The sequence below is a fragment of the Lygodium microphyllum genome, chromosome 9 (genome assembly GCF_053477565.2).
Source record: "Lygodium microphyllum isolate KBCC chromosome 9, Lygodium_microphyllum_v1.1.10, whole genome shotgun sequence".
NCBI lineage: Eukaryota > Viridiplantae > Streptophyta > Polypodiopsida > Schizaeales > Lygodiaceae > Lygodium > Lygodium microphyllum.
In genome coordinates this window covers 135,971,233-135,998,630 of record NC_141143.1, presented here as the reverse complement: position 1 = coordinate 135,998,630, position 27,398 = coordinate 135,971,233, and the positions used below count along the sequence as shown (strand labels likewise).

General features: G+C 40.8%; 1 protein-coding gene and 1 pseudogene across 1 annotated transcript; one reads left to right on the top strand and one right to left on the bottom strand.

Moving 5' to 3' along the window:
- Window positions 1-16,621: 16,621 nt before the first annotated feature.
- Window positions 16,622-20,679, top strand: LOC148031617 (uncharacterized). Its single transcript, XM_087685199.1, has 2 exons — window positions 16,622-19,559; window positions 20,120-20,679. The coding sequence occupies exons 1-2, from the start codon at window positions 17,877-17,879 to the stop codon at window positions 20,483-20,485; spliced, it is 2,049 nt and encodes a 682-aa protein (XP_087541325.1). The 5' UTR covers window positions 16,622-17,876; the 3' UTR covers window positions 20,486-20,679.
- Window positions 20,680-24,160: 3,481 nt separating this feature from the next.
- LOC148031616 (uncharacterized) lies at window positions 24,161-25,274 on the bottom strand (annotated as a pseudogene).
- Between the last annotated feature and the right edge of the window lie 2,124 nt (window positions 25,275-27,398).

Genomic DNA, 27,398 nt, shown 5'->3' with positions numbered 1-27,398 from the left:
ATAAGAATGTTTCACCAATTCTTCCAAGAGATATAACATTGTCTCCAATGCTATGAAGAAGATATGATAGAGGAAGCAACTAAGGGTCATTAAAAATATTGAAGAATTTTTGTGTTTTTCTTTTAATTTACAAGATGGAAACCTAAAAGAAGTACATAGATGTAACATGCCCGCCCCTCACATTGCAGGACACGTCTTAATAGCCCATCGAGAGATCAATCTAGAAGCCGCCGCCCGGCACTCCCAAGGAATGACATGGGGTTTTCCAACTATGGTCTCTCAAGTCTGCCTCACAACAGAACTTATCCTAGTAGTCGAGTCTTTCTAGCAGCCTTCTAGCATCGGTCGACAGCTGCTCCACTTTGCGTAGATACAACTGGACCCAAGCAGACTCATACCGCACTTGGTTCAAAGAGAATGGGAAACAAGAGGGAGGCATCGCTCGCCCTCTCTACCCGTAGGGCATAGTCCCATTTCAGTCCCCTAAAATGGTATGAATCAGGGTTTCAACTTACAAGTTCTAAGGTCCTTGTCTAACTAACATTCGCATCAAATAAATTCCATTGAGGAAAGCTCCCGACTAATCGAGACCACCCTGCCGTAGGATGGACCTGACGGTCACATCCACCACGCTTCCGTCAAGGGTTGTTTTAGTTATCTAATAACCTACCACATTATGTTTGACACATAAAAGCAGCTTCCTTAATTAACCCATTAATCACAGGTTCCTTTACGTAATTTAGGGCATAGACACGAAGACAAGATAACAAGATCAAACACATCCTTAACTTATCTTTAGATTAATGTTTGTCTCCCGCCCATATAAGAGAATTAAGTGTCCCTTTCTGCCTCCACAGAAAAATCCTTCCGTCTCCCACCAATAAAAACATGAAGGTTTATCCTACCAAGATTCTGCCTTGTAACTAGTATCAAGGCCTCGAGATCCCATCTCAAGTCATGTAGAACACTTGTGTAGGGTCCGGAGGCATTGAGATTTACGGCCAGAGCCCCCCTGGCACCCAAGCGTCCTCCTACGCCAAGTAATTTCCACAGAGAGACCTCTCGCGACGGGTTTGGTCCACATTCCTGGTACGGATTCATAACCCCCTTGGTCAGGGTTTGGCAGTTCGCGGGGGTAGCTAGCACCATCCTTCCTTAATTATCCCTTTAGGAAATCATCCACAACTGAAGCAACCAACCTAATAACATTTACTAGGGAAAACATCCCTTTTGTTCCCATGGCAATTTATCCTTACAGTTCCCGCCATGAAAATATAATCACTTGGATATTCATCCAAAACCACAGTCAATCCTTAAGTACCCTTTCGGGAACAATCAAGCTGAAACAACCAGCCTAACATCCTTTAACTAGGAAAACATCCTTTTTGTTCCCATGGCAATCAGTCATCACAGACCCGGCCATGAAATCATCAATCACAAAAACTTGGATTAGCATCCAAAACCACAACCATTCCTTATCCTTTAGGGAATCAATCAAAGCTAAAACAACTAGCCTAACATCCTTTAACTAGGAAAACATCCTTTTTGTTCCCATGGCAATCAATCATCACAAACCCGGCCATAAAATCATCAATCACAACAACTTGTATTAGCATCCAAAACCACAACCATTCCTTATCCTTTAGGGAATCAACCAAAGCTGAAACAACCAATCTAACATCATTTACTTAGAAAAAATGTCATTTTCCATATCAGCAATAACTTGCTCAATCCATCCTTTTTCCACAACTTACTCCCTCACATAAACTTATAACATGGCTTCCAAAATAAACCAGGCATCCCAAAGGCAGAAACCAAGCAATTGAGATAACAACCACTGTACTCTTCCCAAGATACGGTTTATTCTCTTTACTTACATCTAGAACATTACTTCAAGCATCCAAAGCCTATCATCCAAGTATTGGAACCAGCAGTCATTGTATTCCTTTTGAGAATACACCTTGCTCCTCCTTGAGACGCACCATAAGAGTCTATGATGAGTGAACACTCTTGTTTACTCTCCCCCTTGGGAACTTTCCTCCCTTGGTAGGTATTCGGGTTAGATTTCTCTAGGACTTAGAGGCTTTGTCTTCGCTCAACTTGTCAATGCAAGACAAGTTTGTATTTTTCCCAGAATACATTGTAGCTACCCATAGGATAATTCAATTGTCCTTGTTTTGGATTGGAAGTAGTGCCTCCTCTCATGGTCTAGGGTCTTGACAAGTTTATTTACCCATGCACCTCACAAGGTGAAGCCTAGTTAGATCGAGTACCTTGGTATTCCATACTTAGCAACCTTTAACATACGCTAGCTAGGAGGTAGATTTATTTCATGACTTGGCTCCCTAGGTACAGTTTTCAATTATTCATGGCAGTTTCTCTAAGCTTCTTGTTACGAATTGCAACAGTTCCCATCAATGTTCATTCCTTTGTTGGAAGAAGAGACATCACTCTACTTTTGAGAATCAACGAGGACATTAGGTCCCAATACCTTTCTCTACAAGATCATTGGTGTTTAACTTAACACAATTTAAGATTAAACTATATGCAATGTGAGGTAATGAAACCTTCCCTTCATTTTAGTTTTATCTAAATGTTATGATTCCAGCATATCTCCTTTGAATGCAAGACATCCACAATACTTCCATGATTACCTCGTGAGTAAAACCTATTATCTCATGTGTGCGAAAAACCATGCAAAATCCATCATAATTTTATAAAAGAACTTAGTTTAGTGCCATGGGACTGGGGTGTTAATTCCCACTTGAGCTTCTGTTGGCTCTCGTAGCTCCCGCATCTCTCATGACTCTCAAGCTTTCTCTCTTCGTCTCCTTCTCTCTCTCTCTCTCTCTCTCTTCTTCTTCTTCTTCTCTTCTTCTCTTCTTCTCCTTCTCTCTCTTCTCTCCCTCTTCTCTCTCTCTTCTCTCTCTTCTCTCTCTTCTCTCTCTTCTCTCTCTTCTCTCTCTTCTCTCTTCTTCTCCTTCTTCTTCTTCTTCTTCTTCTCTTCTTCTCCTTCTCTCTCCTCTCCCTCTCCCTCTCTTCTCTCTTCTTTCTCTCCCTTCCTCTTCTTCTTCTTCTTCTTCTTCTTCTTCTTCTTCTTCTTCTTCTTCTTCTTCTTCTTCTTCTTCTCTTCCTCTTCTTCCCCTCCTTTCTCCTTCTCTCTCTCCCTCTTCTTCTCCTTCTCTCTCTTCTCTCCCTCTCCCTCTCTTCTCTCTTCTTTCTCTCCCTTCCTCTTCTTCTTCTTCTTCTTCTTCTTCTCTTCTCTCTTCCTCTTCTTCCCCTCCTTTCTCCTTCTCTCTCTCCCTCTTCTTCTCCTTCTTTCTCTCCCTTCCTCTTCTTCTTTTTCTTCTTCTCTTTTTCTTCTTGTCCTTCTCTCTCTCCCTCTTCTTCTTCTTCTTCTTTCCTTCTCCTTCTCTGTCTCTCCTCTTCTTCTTCTTCTCCTTCTCTCTCTCTCCCTCTTCTTCTTCTTCTTCTCCTTCTCCTTCTCTCTCTCTCTCTCTCTTTCTCTCTCTCTCCCTCTTCTTCTTCTTCTCCTCTCTCTCTCTCCCTCTTCTTCTTCTTTTCTTCTCTTCTCCTCTTCTCCTTTCTCTCTCTCCCTCTTCTTCTTCTTTTCTTCTCTTCTCCTCTTCTCCTTTCTCTCTCTCCCTCTTCTTCTTCTTCTCCTCTCTCTCTCTCCCTCTTCTTCTTCTTTTCTTCTCTTCTCCTCTTCTCCTTTCTCTCTCTCCCTCTTCTTCTTCTTCTCCTCTCTCTCTCTCCCTTCTGTGTGTGTGTGTGTGTGTGTGTGTGTGTGTGTGTGTGTGTGTGTGTGTGTGTGTGTGTGTCACAGCCAGGTGTGTGTGTGTCACAGCCAGGGGGGCGCTGTACTCCAGCCCACGGCACTATTGCTGCCGCAAACGCAGAGGGGGGGGTGCTACAAGCTAGGTGAAGAAGAGGGAGGGGCTACCTTTTAAGGTGGGGGGAGAGGTGGCTTAGGGGGGGGAGATGGAGCCTCTTGCCATCTGGGGGGGCTACATGCCCCCCTTTCTCTCAGTTCACTCCCTCTCTCTCTCTCTCCCCAACGTGCTATCGACGGGGAGAGAGAGGGATACAAAAATTCAAAAAAAATTAAAATTTAAAAAGGGGGGGTGGTTTGCATGGGGAAGGCATGGGGGCACATGGGGGATATTACATCCTCTCCCCCTTAGAGGAATCGAGATGTCCTCATCTCAAGAGAAATTGGGAAAGACAAGCACTAATGGGGCTTATGACCTGTGGGTTAAGACCCACCATGCATCCGCTATGCTACTCTTAATATTTCAAGTAGTGCACTCATATTATTTGAATCAACCATAGGTACAAGAGTAGGATTTATTCTCAACCGTGTTACATGTCGATTAAGCTTCTAGGAATTTTAGTCCTCCTAATAAGGTTTAGTGGGTTCTAGATCTTCGTCTTCATCTGATCCGCCTATATATCCATAGACTACTATTGTGTAGCTTCGTTTTCTTAGAGGCTCAATGTCTTATGGACTTAGATCAGGGCAGTTTGCTTGGATATGTCCTAGCTCATTACAATGGAAGCATTGATGGTAGGGACATCTCCTACGTATGTGTCCTATCTCTCCGCACGCATGGCATCTCTTATTGTGATCTCCATAATCATCTTTGTTGCAATTGCCCAATTTAAGTTCTTGGATGATTGGAGTCGCTCGGAGTAATGCGTCTTGCAAGTCTATTGGGCGCATTGATTCCAATCGAGTGTTTATGGGTGGATTCAACCCAACACAGAATTTTGACACATGTTGTGTCATATCCATTGGGGGTGCATACTTTAGGAGTGAAAGAAACTTTGAATAATATGCTTCAAGGGATAATCCTAGCTGCTTCAAGTCATAGAATCCATTCATCTTTTGTGTGTGGTAGGCAGGTGGTAGATACCTCCCTCGCACAGCTTCCTTAAGCTTATCCCAAGTGATTGTCCCCTTTGAGATCGCTTGGTCTCTGCATCACTGTTTCCACCAAAGTCTCGCTTTGCTTGTAAGCTGAAGTTTGGCGAGCATGGCTTGGTTAGCAAGTGCAGTTCCTGTTGCCTCAAAATAGTCCTGCATGGACTCAATCCACATCTCGGCGTCGACTTGAATAGTCCTTCCCTTGCCATCAAATCAATCATGTATCATTATGAAGTTTCGCTCTGATACCAACTGTAACGTGCCTGCCCCTCCAATTGCGGGACACGTCTTAGTAGCCCATCGAGAGATCAATCTAGAAGACGCCACCCAACACTCCCAAGGAATGACATGAGGTTTGCCAACTAGGGTCTCTCGAGTCTGCCTCGCAACGGAACTTATCCGGCCGTTTCCACTAGGATCAACCTAAAGTTTGAGTTCCTAGCAGTCGAGTCTTTCTAACAGCCTTCTAGCATCGGTCGATAGTCGCTCCACTTTGCGTAGATACAACTAGACCCAAGCAGACTCATACCGTACTTGGTTCAAAGAGAATGGAAAACGAGAGGGAGGCATCACTCGACCTCTCTGCCCATAGGGCATAGTCCCATTCCGATCCCCTAAAACGGTATGAATCAGGGTTTCAACTTACAAGTTCTAAGGTCCTTGTCTAACTAACATTTGCATCAAATAAATTCCATTGAGGAAAGCTCCCGGCTAATCGAGACCACCCTACTGTAGGATGGACCCGACAGCCACATCCACCATGCTTCCCTCGGGGGTTGTTTTAGTTATCTAATTACCTACCACATTATGTTTGACACATAAAAGCAGCTTCCTTAATTAACCCGTTAATCATAGGTTCCTTTATGTAATTTAGGGCACAGACACGAAGACAAGATAACAAGATCAAATACTTCCTTAACTTATCTTCAGATTAATGTTTGTCTCCCGCCTATACAGGAGAATTAAGTGTCCCTTTCTGCCTCCGTAGAAAAATCCTTCCGTCTCCCGGCAATAAAAACCCGAAGGTTTATCCTTCCAAGATTCTGCCTTGTAACTAGTATCAAGGCCTTGAGATCCCATCTCGAGTCACGTAGAACACTTGTGTAGGGTTCGGAGGCATTGAGATTTATGGCCAGAGCCCCCCTAGCACCCAAGCATGCTCCTACACCAAGTAATTTCCATGGAGAGACCTCTCACGGCGGGTTCGGTCCACATTCTCGGCACAGATTCATAACCCCCTTGGTAAGGGTTTGGCGGTTCGCAGGGGTAGCTAGCCCCATCCTTCCTTAATTATCCCTTTAGGAAATCATCCACAACTGAAGCAATCAACCTAATAATATTTATTGGGGAAAACATCCATTTGTTCCCATGGCAATTTATCCTTACAGTTCCCGCCATGAAAATATAATCACTTGGATATTCATCCAAAACCACAGCCAATCCTTAAGTATCCTTTTGGGAACAATCAAGCTGAAACAACCAGCCTAACATCCTTTAACTAGGAAAACATCCTTTTTGTTCCCATGGCAATCAATCATCATAGACCCGGCCATGAAATCATCAATCACAACAACTTGGATTAGCATCCAAAACCACAACCATTCCTTATCCTGTAGGGAATTAACCAAAGCTGAAACAACCAGTCTAACATCATTTACTTAGAAAAAATGTCCTTTTCCATATCAGCAATAACTTGCTCAATCCATCCTTTTTCCACAACTTACTCCCTCACATAAACTTATAACATGGCTTCCACAATAAATCAGGCATCCCAAAGGCAGAAACCAAGCAATTGAGGTAACAACCATTGTACTCTTCCCAAGATACACTTTATTCTCTTTACTTACATCTAGAACATTACTTCGAGCATCCAAAGGCTATCATCCAAGCATTGGAACCAATAGTCATTGTATTCCTTTTGAGAATACAGTTTACTCCTCCTTGAGATGCACCATAAGAGTCTATGATGAGTGAACACTCTTGTTTACTCTCCCCCTTGGGAACTTTCCTCCCTTGGTAGGTATTCGAGTTAGATTTCTCTAGGACTTAGAGGCTTTGTCTCCACTCAACTTGTCAATGCAAGACAAGTTTGTATTTTTCCCAGAATACATTGTAGCTACCCATAGGATAATTCAATTGTCCTTGTTTTGGATTGGAAGTAGTGCCTCCTCTCATGGTCTAGGGTCTTGACAAGTTTATTTACCTATGCACCTCACAAGGTGAAGCCTAGTTAGATCGAGTACCTTGGTATTCCATACTTAGCAACCTTTAACATACGCTAGCTAGGAGGTAGATTTATTTCATGACTTGGCTCCCTAGGTACGGTTTTCAATGATGCATGGCAGTTTCTCTAAGCTTCTTGTTACAAATTGCAATAGTTCCCATCAACGTTTATTCCTTTGTTGCAAGAAGAGACATCAATCTACTTTTGAGAATCAATGAGGACATTAGGTCCCAATACCTTTCTCTACAAGATTATTGGTGTTTAACTTAACACAATTTAAGATTAAACTATATGCAATGTGAGGTAATGAAACCTTCCCTTCATTTTAGTTTTATCTAAATGTTATGATTCCAGCATATCTCCTTTGAATGCAAGACATCCACAATACTTCCGTGATTACCTCGTGAGTAAAACCTATTATTTCATGTGTGCGGAAAACCATGCAAAATCCATCATAATTTTATAAAAGAACCTGGTTTAGTGCCATGGGACTAGGGTGTTAATTCCCGCTTGAGCTTCTGTCGGCTCTCGCAGCTCCCGCATCTCTCATGACTCTCAAGCTCTCTCTTCATCTCCTTCTCTCTCTCTCTCTCTTCTTCTTCTTCTTCTTCTCTTCTTCTCGTCTTCTCCTTCTCTCTCTTCTCTCCCTCTTCTCTCTTCTTCTTCTTCTTCTTCTTCTTCTTCTTCTTCTTCTTCTTCTCCTTCTCTCTCTTCTCTCCCTCTCCCTCTCTTCTCTCTTCTTTCTCTCCCTTCCTCTTCTTCTTCTTCTTCTTTTTATTCTCTTCTCTCTTCCTCTTCTTCCCCTCCTTTCTCCTTCTCTCTCTCCCTCTTCTTCTCCTTCTCTCTCTTCTCTCCCTCTCCCTCTCTTCTCTCTTCTCTCTCCCTTCCTCTTCTTCTTCTTCTTCTTCTTTCCTTCTCCTTCTCTCTCTCTCCTCCTCCTCTTCTCCTTCTCCTTCTCTCTCTCCCTCTCCCTCTTCTTCTTCTTCTTCTCCTTCTCCTTCTCTCTCTCTCCCTCTTCTTCTTCTTTTCTTCTCTTCTCCTCTTCTCCTTTCTCTCTCCCCCTCTTCTTCTTCTTCTTCTTCTTCTTCTCTTCTTTCCTTTCTCTCTCTCCCTCTTCTTCTCCTTCTCCTTCTCTCTCTCTCTCCCTCTTCTTCTTCTTTTCTTCTATTCTCCTCTTCTCCTTTCTCTCTCTCCCTCTTCTTCTTCTTCTTCTTCTCTTCTTTCCTTTCTCTCTCTCCCTCTTCTTCTTCTTCTTCTTCTCTTCTTTCCTTTCTCTCTCTCCCCCTCTTCTTCTTCCTCTTCTTCTTCTCTTCTTTCCTTTCTCTCTCTCCCTCTTCTTCTTCTTCTTCTTCTTCTTCTTCTATTCTCCTCTCTCTCTCTCTCTCTCTCTCTCTCTCTCTCTCTCTCTCTCTCTCTCTCTCTCTCTCTCTCTCTCTCTCTCTCTCTCTCTCTCTCTCTCTCTCTCACACACAGCCAGGGGCGCTGAAATTACGAGGGGGGCGCGATGTACTCCAGCCCAGGAGGGGGCGCTGTTGCTGCCACAGACGTAGGGGGGGGTGCAACGAGCCAGGTGAAGAAGAGGGAGGGGCTACCTTTTAAGGTGGGGGGAGAGGTGGCTTATGGGGGAGGGGAGATGGCACCTCTCGCCATCTGGGGGGGCTGCATGCCCCCCTTCTCTCACTTCATTCCCTCTCTATCTCTCACCGACATGTTGTCGGCGGAGAGAGAGAGGGATAAAAAAATTCAAAAATTTTTAAAATTTTAAAAAGGGGGGGTGGTTTGCATGGGGAAGGCACGCGGGCACATGGGGGATGTTACAATAGAAGGGTTTTGATTTAAAAGGATTTTTTGATTGTTTCTTGAAATTCTTAAGAAATAGGGCTTTAGCTCAGTAAATCGATAGAGAAAAAGATTTGGATTGAAGGGATTAGGGTCATATTGGACTATTTCAAAGATGAATGAACATATTACTTTGCAAATATAGAATTTGAACTTGTAACCTCAAGATTATGAGATTGAGTCTAAGGTGAGAGAGGTTCCCCTTGGGAAAGAAGAAATTATAGTTTCATGAAATCTAGATAAAGTAGCAACATGACTTGATTATTGTGATGGAAACAAAGAGACAATGTGTTAGCCACTTACATCCACATTGGGTAAGAAATGGATGTCTATTAGGGATCTAGGTTATATGGTACAATGTGCAAAAGGAGATGAGGAATGGTAATCTTTTGTTTCATCTCTTTGATGCCATATTCATATGGATGTTTATTAGGGATCTAGGTTATATGGTACAAAGTGCAAAAGGACATGAGTGCTAAGCTTTTGTTTTGTCTTTTTGATGTCATGTCAACAACCTTGGAACAAAGGTAATTTGCCAAGTTATGTGGTTAATGAGAAGGCAAGCCTAATGAATGCAGCTTTTGGGGGTCCAAATTCTTACATGTGTGATCATTACTAAGGCATAAGCTAGGAGCCAAGTGCATGATTTTACATCCTCAAAGGAAAGATCGTTGAGTTTTCTTTGAAGCTTGAGATTGTTCAAAAATTTTAAGTGCTCATTACTATTGAAGGATTGAATGGCATACATGATTAAAAGGGCATCCATTATAGACAAGGATACAATTTCAAACCTTTAAAATGCCCTTGTGTTAAAGGTGTCAATCATGCTTGAAGTACTAAAGAGTTAATCTTTTATAGAACCACACCTTGATACTTGAACTTATGGGAGTTAAAGCTACTAATTCACCTATTGAACTACACAATGATTATCCTTCCATGTCATTTTGCCTCTTTCCATGCTTTGAGAGAAGTTCTACATAAAATAATGTTTGGACCTTGGCATGAAGTAAAAACTAGCCACAACTTAGACATCTCAACTATTTGTTTGTTTTGGAGTTAACTATCCTCCCATTTTGGCTATTCTAGCAATATCATGGATTTTAAAATCTAAATATCTGCAAATAGGATAAGTTACCAAAATCTCAATTTAATAATGAGCATGTAACTTCACCCACATAACTCTTCATATGGTGATTTGTGAGCTCATATGGCAACATTTCTCATCTCCTTAAAGAAATCTAGAACTTTTTCAAGAGAAAGTCTAAGGAGTTTCATCTTAGCTTTACTTGAAATGCACGAAATACTATATTCATCTCAACTTAGTTTCAAGAAGCACTCTAGAAAAGTCCAACTTATTAGGTTTTGACTAGGATAAAGAACCTTGGACTAGCAAATTTGGTAACAATGAGGAATAATCAAAAGAGAACATTTCAAGACATAAAGAGCTTCAAAGTCAACAAATCTAAAAACATGTCGACCCTAACATTATAAATACTTGAGCTTTCTAGGTACATTGTTACTTTTTGGACGATCAAGCATATGATGAAGGAATAGAGGCAGAAAAGTATTTTATAATGCTCTTTGGGGAAACTGAACTTTTGGATCTACAATGTCAAATAGAGAAATGGGCAAGCATATGATGAAGGAATAGAGGTGGAAAAGTATATCTCACATAAAACTATGGCATCTAAAATTGTACAATGAAATATGCTTTCACAATAAAATCTTATGAAGTTAAGTGTTCAACTAATGAAGGTGATCAATTTGTTGTGGGCCGCATCAATATTGAAGGAATATAGATTGAGAATGCATGGATTTTTTTGTCCTTAAAGGGTCGAGGACTAGTATAGTTTAAAGAGTCTGTTTTTCTTTTACTTGGAAGGAATAGATTAGACCCATTATTTCTTTGATTACTCATAAACATTCTTGCAAGTCATTGAGAATTTGCATATCCTTTCGGGTATGAAACTTGCTAAGAAACTGCATAATTCTTTACAATTAAGAACGTAGTTGTCTTTCCAAGAGAAGTAAGGATCCTATGGATATAGATGCCATTATTTTGTGATTGGAGATTAAGTGGAATTAAGGAAAAAACATGATATCTCTCAATAATATTGATAATGAATAATAGCTAGAATTTTGGTGCTCATTTATTTATATAAACATTACATCATAGCACTATTATTTGTCCTAATCAAGGATTAGTACAATACTTGTTTGATGTCCATTGTTTTAACTTTAAAGTGAAGGACAAACTTTCAAGTATTAAATTGATTGGAAAATATGTTCCTATTACTAAACTAATTAGCAAAGTATGTTCATATAGCTAGAATGATAAACATCTCTTGAAAAGACTAACATTGTAATGAGTCTGGTGTCCACTATACTAGTAACCAATAACCCTATAGCATAATGCACTAACTTCTATACAATGACACAAATGCATGGAAAAGAGTAACATTTTCATATCTTGAACATTCCAAGAAATTGTATCAGTATGAACAAGCAACCCTTGAAAATTGTATATATGCTTCTAGATATTATAACTATTTCAATGAATCATATCAAATCAAATAGGTTGTCTAACCACAATATAATATATATTTCAAATATACATTTTGTCATCATAGAATGAAAATAGCCCATTAAGCTATTGTAAAATCTTAGGTTATAATAACATGCCTCTATAGAGTGGCAAGTACAAGTAGTGTCATTGAAAGGATGGGATGATTTGAAAAAAAAGGCTTGTTTTTACATAGCTAACTATCAAGTACAAGCCAATTTGATGGATTTGTATTGTACATGTGACCAATTCACATGAGTTGAAGGATTTCTCAATTATGTCATTGTGTTTTTAAACTCTAACAAAAAGTTTTTGACATGGGATACATACATATCAATCACACTCATTCATGAGTTTTTAAGTTAATTCTCTTTACAACTTATGACAACAAATTTTCAAAGTTTTGTTTCAATATATTGGAATTATTTCCTATTAGCTATGAATTAAAGAGAAAGAGGAAGCTTCTCATGGTGGTAACTAATGTCCAAGCAGAAGTATAGGCAAAGTATGCGTTTATTATAATTTCTTTCCTCCTAGAAGGCAAAAAGACAGGAAACTCTGGATGTGGGAGCTTTAGATTGAAAAAAATATTAACTTCTAAGAACGCATCTTGATTGGGGATGCTAGAGGCATTGCTTGAGAAAAAGGGCTAATGGTCTTGATAACACATTTTCCAAATTAATAGAAAAATGAGTTGATAGTGACTTGTGGAGATAGTGATAGATGAACTTGGAAATAAAAAGACAAATGAAGATACTAAGGGCATGTGAGGTAAGATAAAAAGGTTGTGATAAAGCTAAAAGGCTTTCATCTAAGAACACAAAAGAGGTGATCGACATGTCACACACACACACACAAAGAGAGAGAGAGAGAGAGAGAGAGAGAGAGAGAGAGAGAGAGAGAGAGAGAGAGAGAGAGAGAGAGAGAGAGAGAGAGAGAGAGAGAGAGAGAGAGAGAGAGAGAGAGAGAGAGAGAGAGAGAGAGAGAGAGAGAGAGAGAGAGAGAGAGAGAGAGAGGGAGAGTAACAACATAGCAGTACCAACAACAACAACAATAGTACTAGAGTCTTTACATCATAGACATAATCCATAATGCCTAAAGGCAAGGCATATCCCACATTCAAATTTGAAATAAAGGAACACTTGCAGTAACTATTCCATCAGCATAAAGGTGCTAAGATGGTTAGTGCAACTGTTTTTCGTTGAGTTTGTTAGTGTGGTTAGATAAATCCCAACATTAAAAATGACAAAAAATGCAAAATTTTGTGTACATGAAATCAAAGCACTTTGGTGGAAAAACTAAGGGCATATGTGCACATTAAAATTTCTTGGTACTTTCAAGTGACTAAGAGATTTGGATCTATACTAAGTTGGATAATGCAAAGAAGTGCATTCAATTTTGAAAATGAAAACTACTTTGACAATTTTGTGGGATTCGTGTGAATAGCATGCCATTCATAAGTTTAAAATGAAAATTAGGGTTGTCAAAAGATGTAATTGAAACCCCTTGACATAAGTGATGCTTCTTAGATTAGATCAACATTGCTAGTAAAAGCTAGGTTGATGAAACCTCAATGGATTTCAAATTTTAAGGTAAGAAACTTGTAGTTTATACAATGTTTCTTAGGTAGGTGAAGCTTCAAATGATTTCTGTTAGAAAGGTTATAAACCTCCAATATATTCATCTTAGTTATGAATAGGGCAATTGTACATTGTGCTTGCTTGTGAGAGGCTTACAAAGTCGGCATCCTTCCAAAGAACAGAATATAACAATCTAATACCTTTAGGATACACTTGTTGAGGTGAATAGATGATTATGTCGGAAGGAGTGACACAAGTTGTTAAAGATGAAAATGACTACTATCTAATAGTTGTGTGTGTATTTCTCTCATAGAAATCATTTGGAAAGATAGTGTACAAAATAGAGTTCCAGTACACATTTGAAAGTGCCTCTTAAAATGTAACTGTAGCCACATCAAGTCAAGGGTTAGGGTTCAACAATGTTAGTTGTCTTTATTTGAGACAAGATATGTCAATTGTGTAGTAAGATGCACATTGAGTAATGCATTTTTTGTAAGGAACATTATGGCCAAACAAACCCTTGGTTTTTAATTAATGCAACTACAAAAGTCACGTGGTTCAAAGTAGAAACAATCAAAAGTTTTGGCAATCGATCTCATTCATCCTCTATATTAATTGACATTTGGGTCCATTTCAGGCATTGCTTCATATAATCACATAGTTACTTCTTTATCATGTAATGAACACATGCCTAAAGCTTTACTATCACACATTCTTTTTAATTGAACATAAGGTTGAAAGATATGTCCACATTTAAGATTTTTAGTTACATAATACACTTGGTTTGGGGTTTGGTATTATGTTGCGAGGATATAGGACTTTTGAAGAACACGAATGCTCCAACATTCACCATTTCCCCATCTACTTGGGTTAATGATACACATTCTAATAGAGATAATCTCATTTACATATTAGAACTCTATCTATGCTTTACCCGCAACATAAGTGTGAAGTTGTTATAGTGGATTGTGGTAAAATGATTTTAATACACAAGCTCTAGAAAAGTACTTTTTTTCATCATGATTAAGCTATTTAAATTGATTGAAACTATGTGAACATTGCAATTTTCTAGCTAGTGAAACATTATTATAGCAAATATATGAGGTGACCTTAGAGAAGCTTCAACACTTGAAGATGAACTATGTTCCATGTGCTTGGAACACATGAAGTGGACACTAGGCTAATGCAAATCAAGTGATGTGCATTGGTTAAGTATGCAACCACCTTTGATTACATAAAGTGAAAGATAGCTAGTAAGGGGACCAAATACATAAGAATACCATTTGGTGTGTGTTTTAAATTGTGGTGCCAACTAATAGCATGTAGATATTATCTTGAGTCAAGCTCAGTCACTTGAAGGTCAAATCAATCGAAAGTCAAGCCATCTCATGGAATCCAAGCATTGCGGAGCTACTTGTTGAGGCATTTTGACTACAGAGATCTACAAATGCACATCTCTAAGTAAGTTTATGCTCCCTTTATTCTTAAGAGTCCCTTTGAATTGTTTATGTCGAGGAGAATTCATGATACCATGCATGCCATGTTTCAATAGGGATGAAATTCGCAATCAAAGAGATCCAATGAAAAGCAAGCCCCTTGATACCAACTGGTTTGCTGAGTGGCTAATTAGGGGCAAATTTAGTGTAAGAGTTCCTAGCCTTGCCTTATTGAAAGAACAAGGGGTGAAGTAGCTCCAACTAGCCACTCTTATTACCCTATTAAGATTGAAGCTGCAAGCATGAGTAAGGGGCAAGGAAATTGCAATTGTAGAGCCACACAGAAATACCATGCAACATGAGAAACATATGAGCAATTATATAATCCATAATAGTAAAAGTTCGCTATATGATATGTTTCAACATACATTTTATGGAGTAACCCCCTAGTTTTATCATTGAAACACAAGATGTTTTTGCCTCTTTTAATAGTAACCACTTTCTTCCACAAGCTTAACACAATAAAATCCATAGTTCATGCATGCTAGTAAGCAATCACTCCCCAAAATGAGATTGTGCATAACCCCAAATCAAGAGCTCTTCAACATCTTGCTAGTTTGTAGATGTTGAACCAATGGGAGTGCAATGAGGGGATATTTTACTAGTGAAAGAGGTTAATATTTTTGTCCTCTGTTCTCCTTGACTATTATATCTCCTTGTGGCACATAGTGTAAAACCTTGGTTGTGTTCCAATAAAAATGAAAAACAATAGAGTGAAGTAAAGAATTGTATCCAATCACATGTTAAAAATTTAATAATGAAGCTCATCTTAGTAAAAGGCAAAAATGCAAATTTCTTACTTGGTCTAAGGTTAGCACAATGACAGATTGGTAAGTGATTGTCATTGCCTATTAGAGAAATCAACCTAGTTTGAAGTAAAACTTCACCCCACTTACATGGGTTATGAAGATATGCACAAATGTGGCACCATGGTAGATGACAAAGTTTTACTCCTCCATGATTGTGATAGTGAACTATCTACCTCAAACCAACGCACATGAAGCACAACCAAATGTGGAAAGGTTAATTGGCTTTATGTTTATGCAAACCAATGGTTGACTCAGGCAGAATGAATTTGTAGTTAAACCCACAAACAGTCAATCTCCCCACACATAAGGCTTGGTCGAATGGCAAATTATGAATATTCTCCTATAAGTTCAACCATTGTAGAGTTGTGGAGCTAGTAGGTTGCCATGAAATATTGTGCTCATATAAAACACATGTTTCTTCATTTCAATTTCTGCCATTGTGAAGATTCTTACATGGATACCATAACCTTAGGGAATTTTTCTTGGTGCCATTGATGAACTGTACAAGGGACATGCTTTGTTAGAAAAATCAATGACGATTGAGGACCAAAAGAAAGACAAAACAAACATGATGAGGGATCAAAAGAATGACAAAACAAACACTCTTCTTTGACCAATTAGAAGCTTTTATTGCCTTTCTCACATAGCAAGGCAAATCAACACTCTATTGAAGGATGAGGTATGTCTTTGTGGGGGTGGGGGAGGACATGTTTGTTAGAAAAATCAATGATGCTCAAGGACCAAAAGAATGAAAAAACGAACATGCTTCTTTGATCGACTAGCTTTTCTAATAGTCTCTTGCCAATGCCTCTCTCGAAAAGCCATGTAAGTTGAGACTCTATTGGGAGGTGAGATGTGTCTTCATTGGGGTTGCTTGCCACTTTATTGGTCCCTCTTAACCCTAATGGACTCCTGTGATGTGGTTGGTGATATTGATTTGTGAAGATTGAAAGGTCGAGGTTGGATATGAAGGAGGGGGGCAGTTAATAATGAAAGCCCCTTATGGTGGGGGGGTGGGAGAGTAAAGGAGGGGAGGTTAGGTTAGACAACGGGATTAAAAACCTTGTAAGACCCCCAAAAAAAGGGTTTATGTGTATTAGGGCGTTCTAAGGGCTATAATCAAAGGATGACGGGATTAATATAATCCCCTTTTCTACCCCTTTTAAACATTTCCTTATCACCATCATCATCTGCCCCCCCTTTCTCTGTCTATGTCTCTCTCTCGCGTCCTCACCTCTGACAGATCTCGTGCGGGAGACCCTGACTGCCTGTCGCTCTCGCCATCGCCATTGATGCTTCTTGGAAGCTCTCGACATTCACATCACTCTCTCTTCTGTTCTCAGCCCTGAGCCACGCGTTCGGGGGCCTGTCCCTGCTGCTGGACCTCTCTCTCTCTCTCTCTCTCTCTCTCTCTCGCTGTGTCTCTTGTTCCGCCTTTCTTTCTCTTTTTCGACAGGAAGAAGTAGAAGCGGAAGTGGAAAAGTGCGAAAGTAGAAGAAGACGAAGAAGAGGAAGAAGAAGAACACGAGAGAGGATAGACATGGTGGCCCGCATCTCGCCTGCTCCCATGGACGGGCCCCCCCGTGCCGTGTTCCCCGCTTGCTACCGCGTCCTAGCCACAGCATCACGCCTCCTGTCCCCCATTGACCTGTCCACTGTGCCTTGCTTCCCTTGAACTCAAGGCCTCGGTCTTACTTCTTCGGGTTTTCTCTGCACTTTTGCAGTGCTGCTTTTTTGGAAGAGGATCCAGCAGGCTGTAGAAGAATGAGCGTGCTTCAAGGCTTCCAGTAATTGGCATCTTTTCGCGAAAAGGTAAGGATATACGTAAGGCACGCCAGCAGGTTTCCAAATCCGTTTTAGGCGGAAGAAGAAAACCTAGCAGAGTGAAATCAACTTCGAGGAGATTTCAGCACAGGCAACAGTTACATCGGTTACATTGTCAGGATACGCCGGTAAAGGATGTCTCATGAATTAGGCCAAGGTGTGCACGTTCAACTCTCGAAGTGCAGGCCAGATAGGAGGCCATGGCAAAGAAGCTCGTAGGCTGAGGCTTGAAGGGAAATTTAGGGGGTTAGAAAACTTGGTCCGAGTTTTTTCACTTAACGCGCAAGTACATTTGCTCTGCCTGCGGCACCTTTCCTTTGGAAGCTGTAGATCCTTCTGCATCAAGTGATATTGGTCTTGCTGGTAGACATTTGATGGCAAATCTGGACAGCATTTTTCATTTAGGGTTTGCAGTTTAGATACATATATTGTGCACCTTAAACACATCTGGGAGTATCCAGGCTTCCTCATCTTGGTCTTTTGCAGTTTATACACCCAGTGTTGTGCAACTCAAACACATCGCGAGTATATCTATGCTTTAAGCAAGGTGGTGCCTCATTCAGCAGGGCTTAGATTTGGTCTTTAGAAGGTAAATTCAGTCAAGTGGGAGACAAATGGCTCAGTTGTCGAGTGAGGACATAGCCAAATATGCACACAGTCCTGTTCATTATGCTGTTGCTCGTAAGGATTATGCAGCGTTGCGCAGGATTATCTCTGCTTTGCCTCGACTAGCAAAAGCAGGGGAGATCCGCACAGAAACTGATGCAATTGCTGAAGAGCACAGGGCTGAGGCTTTATCTGCTGTGATTGATAGGAGGGATGTACCAAGTCGTGAGACTCCTTTACATTTAGCAGTGAGGATGGGGGATGCCACAGTTGCAGAGATTTTGATGGCATCTGGAGCTGACTGGAGTTTGCAGAACGAACAGGGATGGAGTGCTCTTCAGGAGGCCATATGTGCACGGCAGGAGGCCATTGCCATGGTTATAATGAGGTACTATCAACCAATGGCTTGGGCTAAGTGGTGCAGACGACTGCCTAGGGTTATAGGGACAATGCAGAGGATGAGAGATTTTTACATGGAAGTGACATTTCACTTTGAGAGTTCAGTCATTCCTTTCATTGGCAGGATTGCCCCGTCTGATACATACCGAATCTGGAAACGAGGCTCTAATTTTAGGGCTGACATGACTTTAGCTGGATTTGATGGGTTTAGAATACAACGTTCTGATCAAAGCTTCTTGTTCTTAGGTGAAGGTAGTGATGATGGTAAGCTCTCTCCAGGGTCTCTTTGCATGCTTAATCACAAGGACAAGGAAATTATGAATGCTTTGGAAGGAGCTGGTACTCAACCTTCAGAAGCAGAGATTGCCCAAGAAGTTGCTGCAATGTCACAAACTAACATGTATAGGCCTGGTATTGATGTAACACAGGCAGTCCTTGTATCTCAATTGTCTTGGAGACGGCAAGAGAAAACCGAAGTGGTTGGTTTGTGGAAAGCAAAAGTGTATGACATGCATCATGTAATGGTTAGCGTGAAATCAAGAAGGGTTCCTGGAGCAATGACTGATGAAGAGCTTTTTGGCACAGCAGAATTGGATGGGGATGATGGGGAATATGATGAAGACTATGCAGAACTGCTAACAGAAGAAGAAAAGCAACAGTTAGAAACAGCTCTAAAAATGGAGAGTGCTGAAATGGATGATGAGAATTTTGATGATGGAAGGCCACGTTTTAGTACTACCAACAGAGTCAGTTGGAGCTCTCGGGAAAAGGATGATGCTCCACGCATGAGTTCCGCATCTGGTCTGGACCTTGAATTTAAAGATGACAAGAAAGGGTGGTTTGGTTGGGGCAGGCGCAGCATGAAGGAGGGCCCTAAAAAGATAGCTCCTCCAAGAAGCTCTTTGTGTGTTGATGAAAAGGTTAGTGATCTTCTAGGGGATGGTGAAGATCACAAGAAAAATCGGGTTCAAAGAGGTCGCAGGTCCGTTGATGGCCGCCTATCCAATTCCAGGGCAGAAGAAGGGTACATGTTTCGGAAGGACAAGGATGGTAAGAAGCTTGCAAATAAGGAGCCAGTGCGGAAGAAAAAAGTCATCCCAAGTATTGATGGCAGTGCAGAGAATGAGTACAAGAAGGGCCTACGGCCTGTGCTTTGGCTAACACCTAATTTTCCTCTCAAAACTGAGGAGCTGCTTCCACTATTAGATATTCTGGCCAATAAAGTCAAAGCCATTCGTCGCCTCAGGGAGCTTCTGACAACAAAGTTGCCTACTGGAACCTTCCCTGTTAAGGTTAGTCCTTCAACAGAGATTTGTTTGATCTTCAGTTCTTGTCAAGTCTCTGTACAAAATCTTGTAGTCTCTAGTGATTTGGAAGCAAGGGCTACATGCTACTCATATTTATTCAGATGTTGCAAGGCCTTTTGCTGGCAGTAATACCTTTTTTATGCTTGCATGTTATTCACATTTGACTGAACAAAATAATTGTGGATAGCATCAACAGCACTATATTTATTACTACACTTTGATTTCTTTGCGTGTTGCCACTTTTGCATCTCACAGCAAGCTTGCTGACTTATCTAAGAGGGAGACAGGAACCTATGTTAGTTAGCATGTATCAAAGGGTTGACAGTTAATTGGCACAGATTTGCTGTTAGCAACTTTTGCAAAGCCCTCACATTTATTAATAATGAGTTTGAGAAGTGGTTGCTTTCTCCCATCGCATTGATTGGTGTGAAAACCCAGTTTTGTTACTTGTTAATTGTTTCAGGATGTTTCCAGATAGTATACTTGTGTACTTTACATAGGCAATTTGTGGAACAGCATGCTAATGGTGCCCCTAATGGATTCAGGTTGCCATTCCTGTTGTTCCCACTATTCGAGTCATTGTCACTTTTACCAAGTTTGAAGAGCTGCGAGTAAATGAGGAGTTTACTACACCCCCAAGTAGCCCAGATGTGAAAAGTAAAGATGGAGATTCCTCACAACCAGGTTCTAATTCATGGTTTTCTTGGATCAAAGGATCAGCTAGCAAGGTTTCAGGAATGTCTGGAGTCAGTGAGGAACGGGCAGAGGACACAATTGATCCGTTCAGTATTCCAAATGACTATGCGTGGACAAGCATGGATGCAAAGAAACGAAAAAGCAAAGATAAGAAATCAAAACGGAAAGGAAAGAAGTCTCTTCAGGATGGCACTGAGCTTGTAGGAGCTGGGTAGTACATCTGCTGGCTATCCTCCAATGGTGTCCCTATGATTGAAGCTTACACCCTTTCAATGCTTGAAGGGTTGGGCATTGTACTTCTTGGTACTCCTCATGTCAGGAGGGGTGCCTCCTTTGATTTGACATCTCAGGCTGAAAGCCGGTCTGGGTCAACTCCATCTAATGATCTTTTTTGGCCTTTGTTTATTAATCAGTCCTACTATTTTACCATTTTAATTGCTTTTAACTTCCATCCTTGTATACGGAGGGCACTTCTCTGTGTGTGTGTGTGTGTGCACATGTACATGTGGTGTTTGTATGTGCATGCATGCTAAGTCAAAGAGCACAATGAGCCTTTTTTCCTCTTAGGCTGTCAGATCGGTTATTCCTTTACCCTTTTCCCCCTTTTTTCAGGGTTTGTATGATGTGAATTACACATAAGTCTTTTAATACTGAAAGTAGATTAAAAATGTAAGGTAGCGGAGCTAGCTTGCTTGGATATCGGGCACATCAGAAGGAATCCATAATGGCAAGGCCCAGCTGCAGGCAAATTACTATGATCACTTCTAGGTCATGTTATCTGAATTGGAGTATGAGGATTGGGTCTTTAAAAGGAGTTTATTGGAGTATGAGGATTCGGCCTTTGGGTCTTGTACACTGTCACTTGGCTTGACAGGGCATTTTTGGCGAGCAGTTTTGGTGGGGCAAAGCTAGCGAGCCACCAATGTAGAGGGGTGGAGGGTGATTGAGGGGTTTGGGGCTTGTGAAGGTATGCTAGGGTTGGCAAAGAGAACACCCAACTGTGTACACAAGTCTAGCACATGATGATCTCCTACAAGAACTTAATAAAGAGAAGAATAAACTAATGCAGTAATGAAGTGAAAGATGAAAAGGAAAAGGCATTGATGGGGCAGAGGCTGTTGTGCAATGCTTCTCATGGGAGTGGGCTGAGGGAATGTTAGGAGTGTCATCCTTTGATGGATCTTGAGTGCAGTAACCCACCAATGTGGAAAATTGATGCAGAGGGCTGAAGATGGCAGGGCAACAGCTGGATATACAAATGCAGCAGTGTTGAGGCTGAGGATGACAAATGCAGCAGTGTACTGCTTGGCTATAGTTTCTTTTGAAGGGTGCGTCAGCTGGCAGCCAAAGTGCAGCCACTAGAAAAGTATCTAAGTGCAGGTGACTGCTCTAGGATGAGTGGAAAGTAATTGCAGCAATCTGGAAAACAGTCTGGAAGGGGAGCAGGCGGCAAGCAGCAGTCAGTACAGATAGCTGAGCACAGCAAGCAGAGGTCCTCCAAGGGCAAGTGTTTCCACCAGAGGGCTGGTGGAGCCATCAGCAGCAGCAGCGCACCAGCAGGAGGGGACACAGCAAAAGAGGGCAAGGCCTTGTCTCCAAGGCAGGGCGGCAGCTTGTTGGATGAGGGGCAACAGCTTGTGGAGTGGAAGAATGATGATCATGGAGTGCACACTGAAGTGGAACGAAGGATGGAGAGGGATACCTGCAATGTCTGTACACAGGGGAGTTCCCTTGCAGTGCTAATCCTAACTGTAACCATCATATGAGTACTAGAGAGACCGGAACTTGCATAATACTGCTACTATTGAGATGCTTTGGTGCCAAGCCAAGAAAGGAAATGGAGCTAAGCTAAAGTAAGAGTAGAGTGCAGTGGAGGGTCTCAGAAAATGAGTGAATGAGAGTCCTGAATGTGCTTAATCTAAGGCTAGCCTATGATCTTGACTAGGTACCCTAAGTACTAGAAGAGACTGGAATTTGCATAATATTGAGGTGCTTTGGTTGTAAGAAGCTAAGTTAAAGTAAACATAGAATGGAGTGGAAGGTCTCAGAAAATGGGTGAGTGGAAAATGTTTGACTAGCTTAAGGATGTATACCACTAGTCTAACATGTCTTAAAGGACCTGTAGAGTTCTAGCCTAAGGATAGGGCCACCATTGTGCACATCCTTTGGTAGGTGTCTTCCCAAGGGCAATCATAATGACGATGGGAGAATTTGGCAGGATATAGGTAGATGTATCATGAGTCCTTGTGGGGTTTACTAGATAACACCGCAGAGTGGAGTCCAATGTGGGTGGTCTCTAGAAGGCTAGTCAGCCATACCTTCCATTGTTTGGAAAGGTGCTGATTGAGGGGATGACTGCATGGGCCGCATTACTAATGGGTTTGCTACTATGTTGTGGCCATTGGTAGGAATTTTCGGAGTAGGGAACTTTGTAGTAGGGCCCCTTCTCGACTACCCATGGAGAGTATTATTTGTTGAGTGGCTTTGGGGTCAGATGGGCATGGGGGGAAGTTCTAAGAGGATTACTGGTCTACCCATGGAGAGTATTATTTGTTGGGTGCCTTGGAGGTTGGATGAGCATGGGGGGAAGATCTCAGAGCGTTACTGTGGGCCTCAATGACACTCCACATGATATAGGCCTTGGCATTGAATGTATGTCTATTGTTTTTCGGAATATTTTGTCAAGGTGGTCTTGTATTTATACTTGAAGAAGAGGTCACTCTTTTTAGGACTTGCATCTTGTTTGTCAGAGTTATTTGCACTTGTCGCCACCTTTGTAATTTTTCTTTGTAGGGGGAAAAACTAGAGCCGCTTTGAGACAGGTAACAAAAAGAGGTTTTTGTGGATTTGGTCATGTAGTCACACAACACAATAGTTGGGAGTCAAACTTAAACAAGTTCAACAATTAGAGCAGTAGTATAATTGCAACATAAAATGAAAGTATTTAGGTGGAACTTGTTAAAAATAAAGTGGCCTAATTGTCATATGACTTTGGTGAGCTCGCGGTGGGGAACTTTCAAAAGCGAGCACCTATATTAGACCATCTTAACTTTTAGATCACCCCCTTTCTAAATGGAAAACTATTGGAGTCACGATTGAGATTAATGTGTTGGGCTTCGTCTCTCACTATATAGTAGTTAATAAGATGCCTACAATGATCAAATGCTAGAGAACAGTGTTGCATTTGGGAAGCGAAATGGGGATAGTAACCCTTGCATTAACTTAGACATTTGTTGTGGGATTATGAGCCTTCAATTGATGACATCATTAGGGAGGGTAGGTAGAGGGTTAGAAATAGCCTCTATAGATCCCAATGACCTTAGGACTCAAAACACTTATAACATGAGTTTCAACCAAGTTGTGAAGTTTGACATGTTAAGATGAGTCTTATCACTTAAAGCATGCTTGATCGTAAAAATTGGAGTATTAGTTTTGAGTGAAAATTAGGAAGGGTAGGTATGGGGTATGTGGTACACTTAGGTATTTGATCCAAATTGCTTGCCATGCATGGATAAGGTATGCATAATGGATCCAACTATGTAACTTGGTTGACTACGCATGCACATGGTCATTGTATGAGTAGCCTAGGAGGGGGAATATGCGCATTATAAGCACAAGATAGATATCCTTCTATCGTTTCCTGGCAGTAGTTCTAGCAACACCCTTAGTGAGTACCCGTAGTAGCCCCCCCATGTTGCCCATTTGCTGCTCCAATCCTCCTCTCTCTCTCTCTCTCTCTCTCTCTCTCTCTCTCTCTCTATGACACTATGGTCACCCTAGCTTTGATTGATGTGGTAGTAGTATGGGTCCCATGCTTGTCAACTGCCTCATGGATGTAGATTGAGAGACCACAGATATGTATGATCTCATGCTTGTTCCGCAACAAACCGTCAATGTCGCTGTTCTACCTAACATTGGTATTATAGCTCTTTTGTCATAACTTTTTGGTCTCATAGGCCATCTTGGCCTTTTGAAGACGTAAATATAGCATTTCATTTTGTTTCATTTCTCTCTCTCTCTCTACCTCTACTTACTGTGCATTGTCGCATCGATGACTCATGAGTTTGCACATTTGCTTGAGCAAACACTTTCAACTCCATTCTGTCCCAAATTCTCTCTCCAGTGTGTTGATGACATATTTCTTGTCATCCTCAAGCTGATCCTTGCATTGCAAAATAAAGTCAATTAGTAATTCGAATAAAAAATTGCAATTTATATTCTTTATGCTAAATAATACTTACTCCCATGGTACATGAACTTGCTGTAGATAAGACATGCAAAGGTCCCTCATTCGACGTCTAAAGGTGATGCTACCTCCAACTTGAAGGATACCCTCGTCAAGCATGATGTTGCATGCGACACCCAAAAAGTGCTAGTACACGTGCACATCAATATTGGTGGGGTCACTGCTCGTGTCTCGCCACCCATTGATTGGGTTGGTAGTATGCTACTCTACCGCTGACGCCTACATGCAATACAAACATATGATACATTGAGATGTGAGTTCTTAAAAACTACTTGATATTTAATTCGTAATTGCCATAAAAGATATACCTACGGGACTGACGGCCACTAGCCTGTGAATTAGGTGTCACCTGAGTAGGAGGAGATACATCAGGAGCAAGCCGTTGACTCTCATGATGTGATGTACTTAGGAGTGGAGTCCTAAGCAAACAAAGACATCAAAAGGATATATATATTATGAATTATATATGTGAAAAAAGGACGACATTACTATTTTATCGATCGAGAAGCTTACTGATGTGCTATAGTGTGTGCATGAGAAAAAGTCTCCACTCCTGCATGTGGCTGGGAGGATGTACCCTCTCCAAGATGTATGGGCATACTGAATCTCCCAAGAATCTCAATGGTGCTGTCTAAACGATCATCATCCATCTCCACATAATCTACCATGGCCTCTGACAATGTATCTCTAGAAAGTATAGTGCCTCGTAGCAAAGTCTTGATGATTGCCAACTTCACTTTATGGGTGTGGTCACTCATCGTATCTATATATTTAAAACAACTATATGTCAGACTAGAGATACATTGTTAGAGGAGAGCTCAGTCTATCTAATCAAAAACATTGACCAAATAACTCCAAGCAAGATGCATCCACATCTCTAAGCTACTTTCAACAATCGTAAAGCTTTGTGCTTCGACCGAGTTTTCCATAAAAATTCCATTGCTTGCGACATGAAGGTAGATATGGCCACTAATTTAGTCCAGGATATCAATGGAAAATAAAAATGTATGCAGGCCATAGCATTGGATTGGACAATGGTAAATGCAATCAATCAGTTGGGAGTGGAAAACAAACTGCAAAGAATAAATATTTTGTTCACATCATAGTAACAATCTACGGGTTACCCACTACATTTTTTGGCAAAAAGGAAGTCTTCTTAGTGGTGGAGTAGTGTCTCTTGGACATTCTATTGATGCTACATGAGTTCATATCATTATCAGTCACATCACATGTCTTGCCTTGAAGGACAAAAGGATTGGCATTGTTGCGATATGTAATGATGGGAAAGAATATTCATGCTAGAAAATACGATTTTTGGAATGAATATCAAAATCATGGAACAAGTGTATTTGATTATTTCCTTGCAAGAGAATGGCAAAAGGGTCTAGATTGCAAAATGGAGCCAACACATGGTCCTTGAAGGGCAAATATCACCACCAGAGGGCAAACAAGGCCATTGGCAACATGAGTGGTACACTAACAAAAGGGGTGGTAGAAGAGGAGGGTGAGGACGCCAACTCTAGAAGATGGGTGGTAGCTTGTTTGATGAGGGGCATCAAATTGTGCAAAGAAAGAACGATAAGGATGAGTGCATACTGAAGTGGGAATAGGGAAGATGGATGCCCTTTTTGGGCTTATTTTGTGGAGCTAAATTAGGTGGAAATGTGTGATAACTTAGCATTAAGTAATACCTTTAATTGGGATTGCTCAATAGGGCTAAGAGGGGGGTTAGGTGGGATAGGTGAGGGGAGAGTGAGGTGGAAGGAAGGGAGGTAGGCACGGGTAGAGGGATGTGGATGAGAGGAAGAGGGAGGTGTAGGGTGTAGAGAGGTGGGAGTAAAGAGACATGGATAAGGTGGAGGTGGGGCTAGAGGGGCGCTAGAGGCAATAGAGGAAGGTAAAGGATTGGAGAGGGTGGAGAGACTAGAGATAGGAGGTGGGGTAGATAGAGGGGTGGAGAGGTAGAGGAGTAGACATAGAGGCCAAGGGGGTAGATGAAAGAGGGAGAGACCTCTCTCTCTCTCTCTCTCTCATATAAATTTCATGATAGGAGTTTTGATATTTGCTTAATTTTCTTGAAACTTGAAAGTATTGGTTATATTATTATGTGACATATTGTCAAAAATAGTTAAAGTGTGATGTAGTGCATTTCATAGGAAATTTCCTACATATAAGCTTTATATAGACAATTTTTGGATGAGAATTTTGCTTGTACACTTTTCGACAAATAACAATATCATTCCTTGTTTAGTCTTGATGTGCTTTGCATACAACAAAGCTTATCCACTCTTGACATGAGAAGGATACGCCTAAGTTGGATTGTTTACCATATACTAATGTTCAGAATGTTAGGTAACCATGGAAACGAAAAGAGTTGGAGCAAATAATTGAATAGTTGACTTTTGTAAGTAAAAGTTATTCACTAATGGGTTCATCTTGCCTATGGATATGAGGTGATGGAATAGTAGCTTTGTACCCAATGGTTGAAAATGATAAACTTATGCTACCTATGATTGACCTTATGGAATTGCAACTTTGTTTCTAATAGTCAACAATAAATGTGTAAAATTTGTAGCTCAATTAAAATAAAGTTTTACTTTAACTATATATGAGTTAAGAGTCACTAATTAAATATCTAAGATAAATGTTAAGCAAGTTTGGTATTTGATAATTAATCCAAAGTGACCAATTTATTTATAATAATATTTAAAGTTTTAATGTTTGATTATTTACTCTAGCTATTTATATGGGATAAACACAAGGAATTGAATGCTTGACATAAATTCAAGTGGTCCTTTTGTTTCATTTCTTATTGTGATTATGAATATGAGCAAAGTGTAAATAGTTCAAAAATTAGGACGAGTTTCATTTGTTGCATTTTA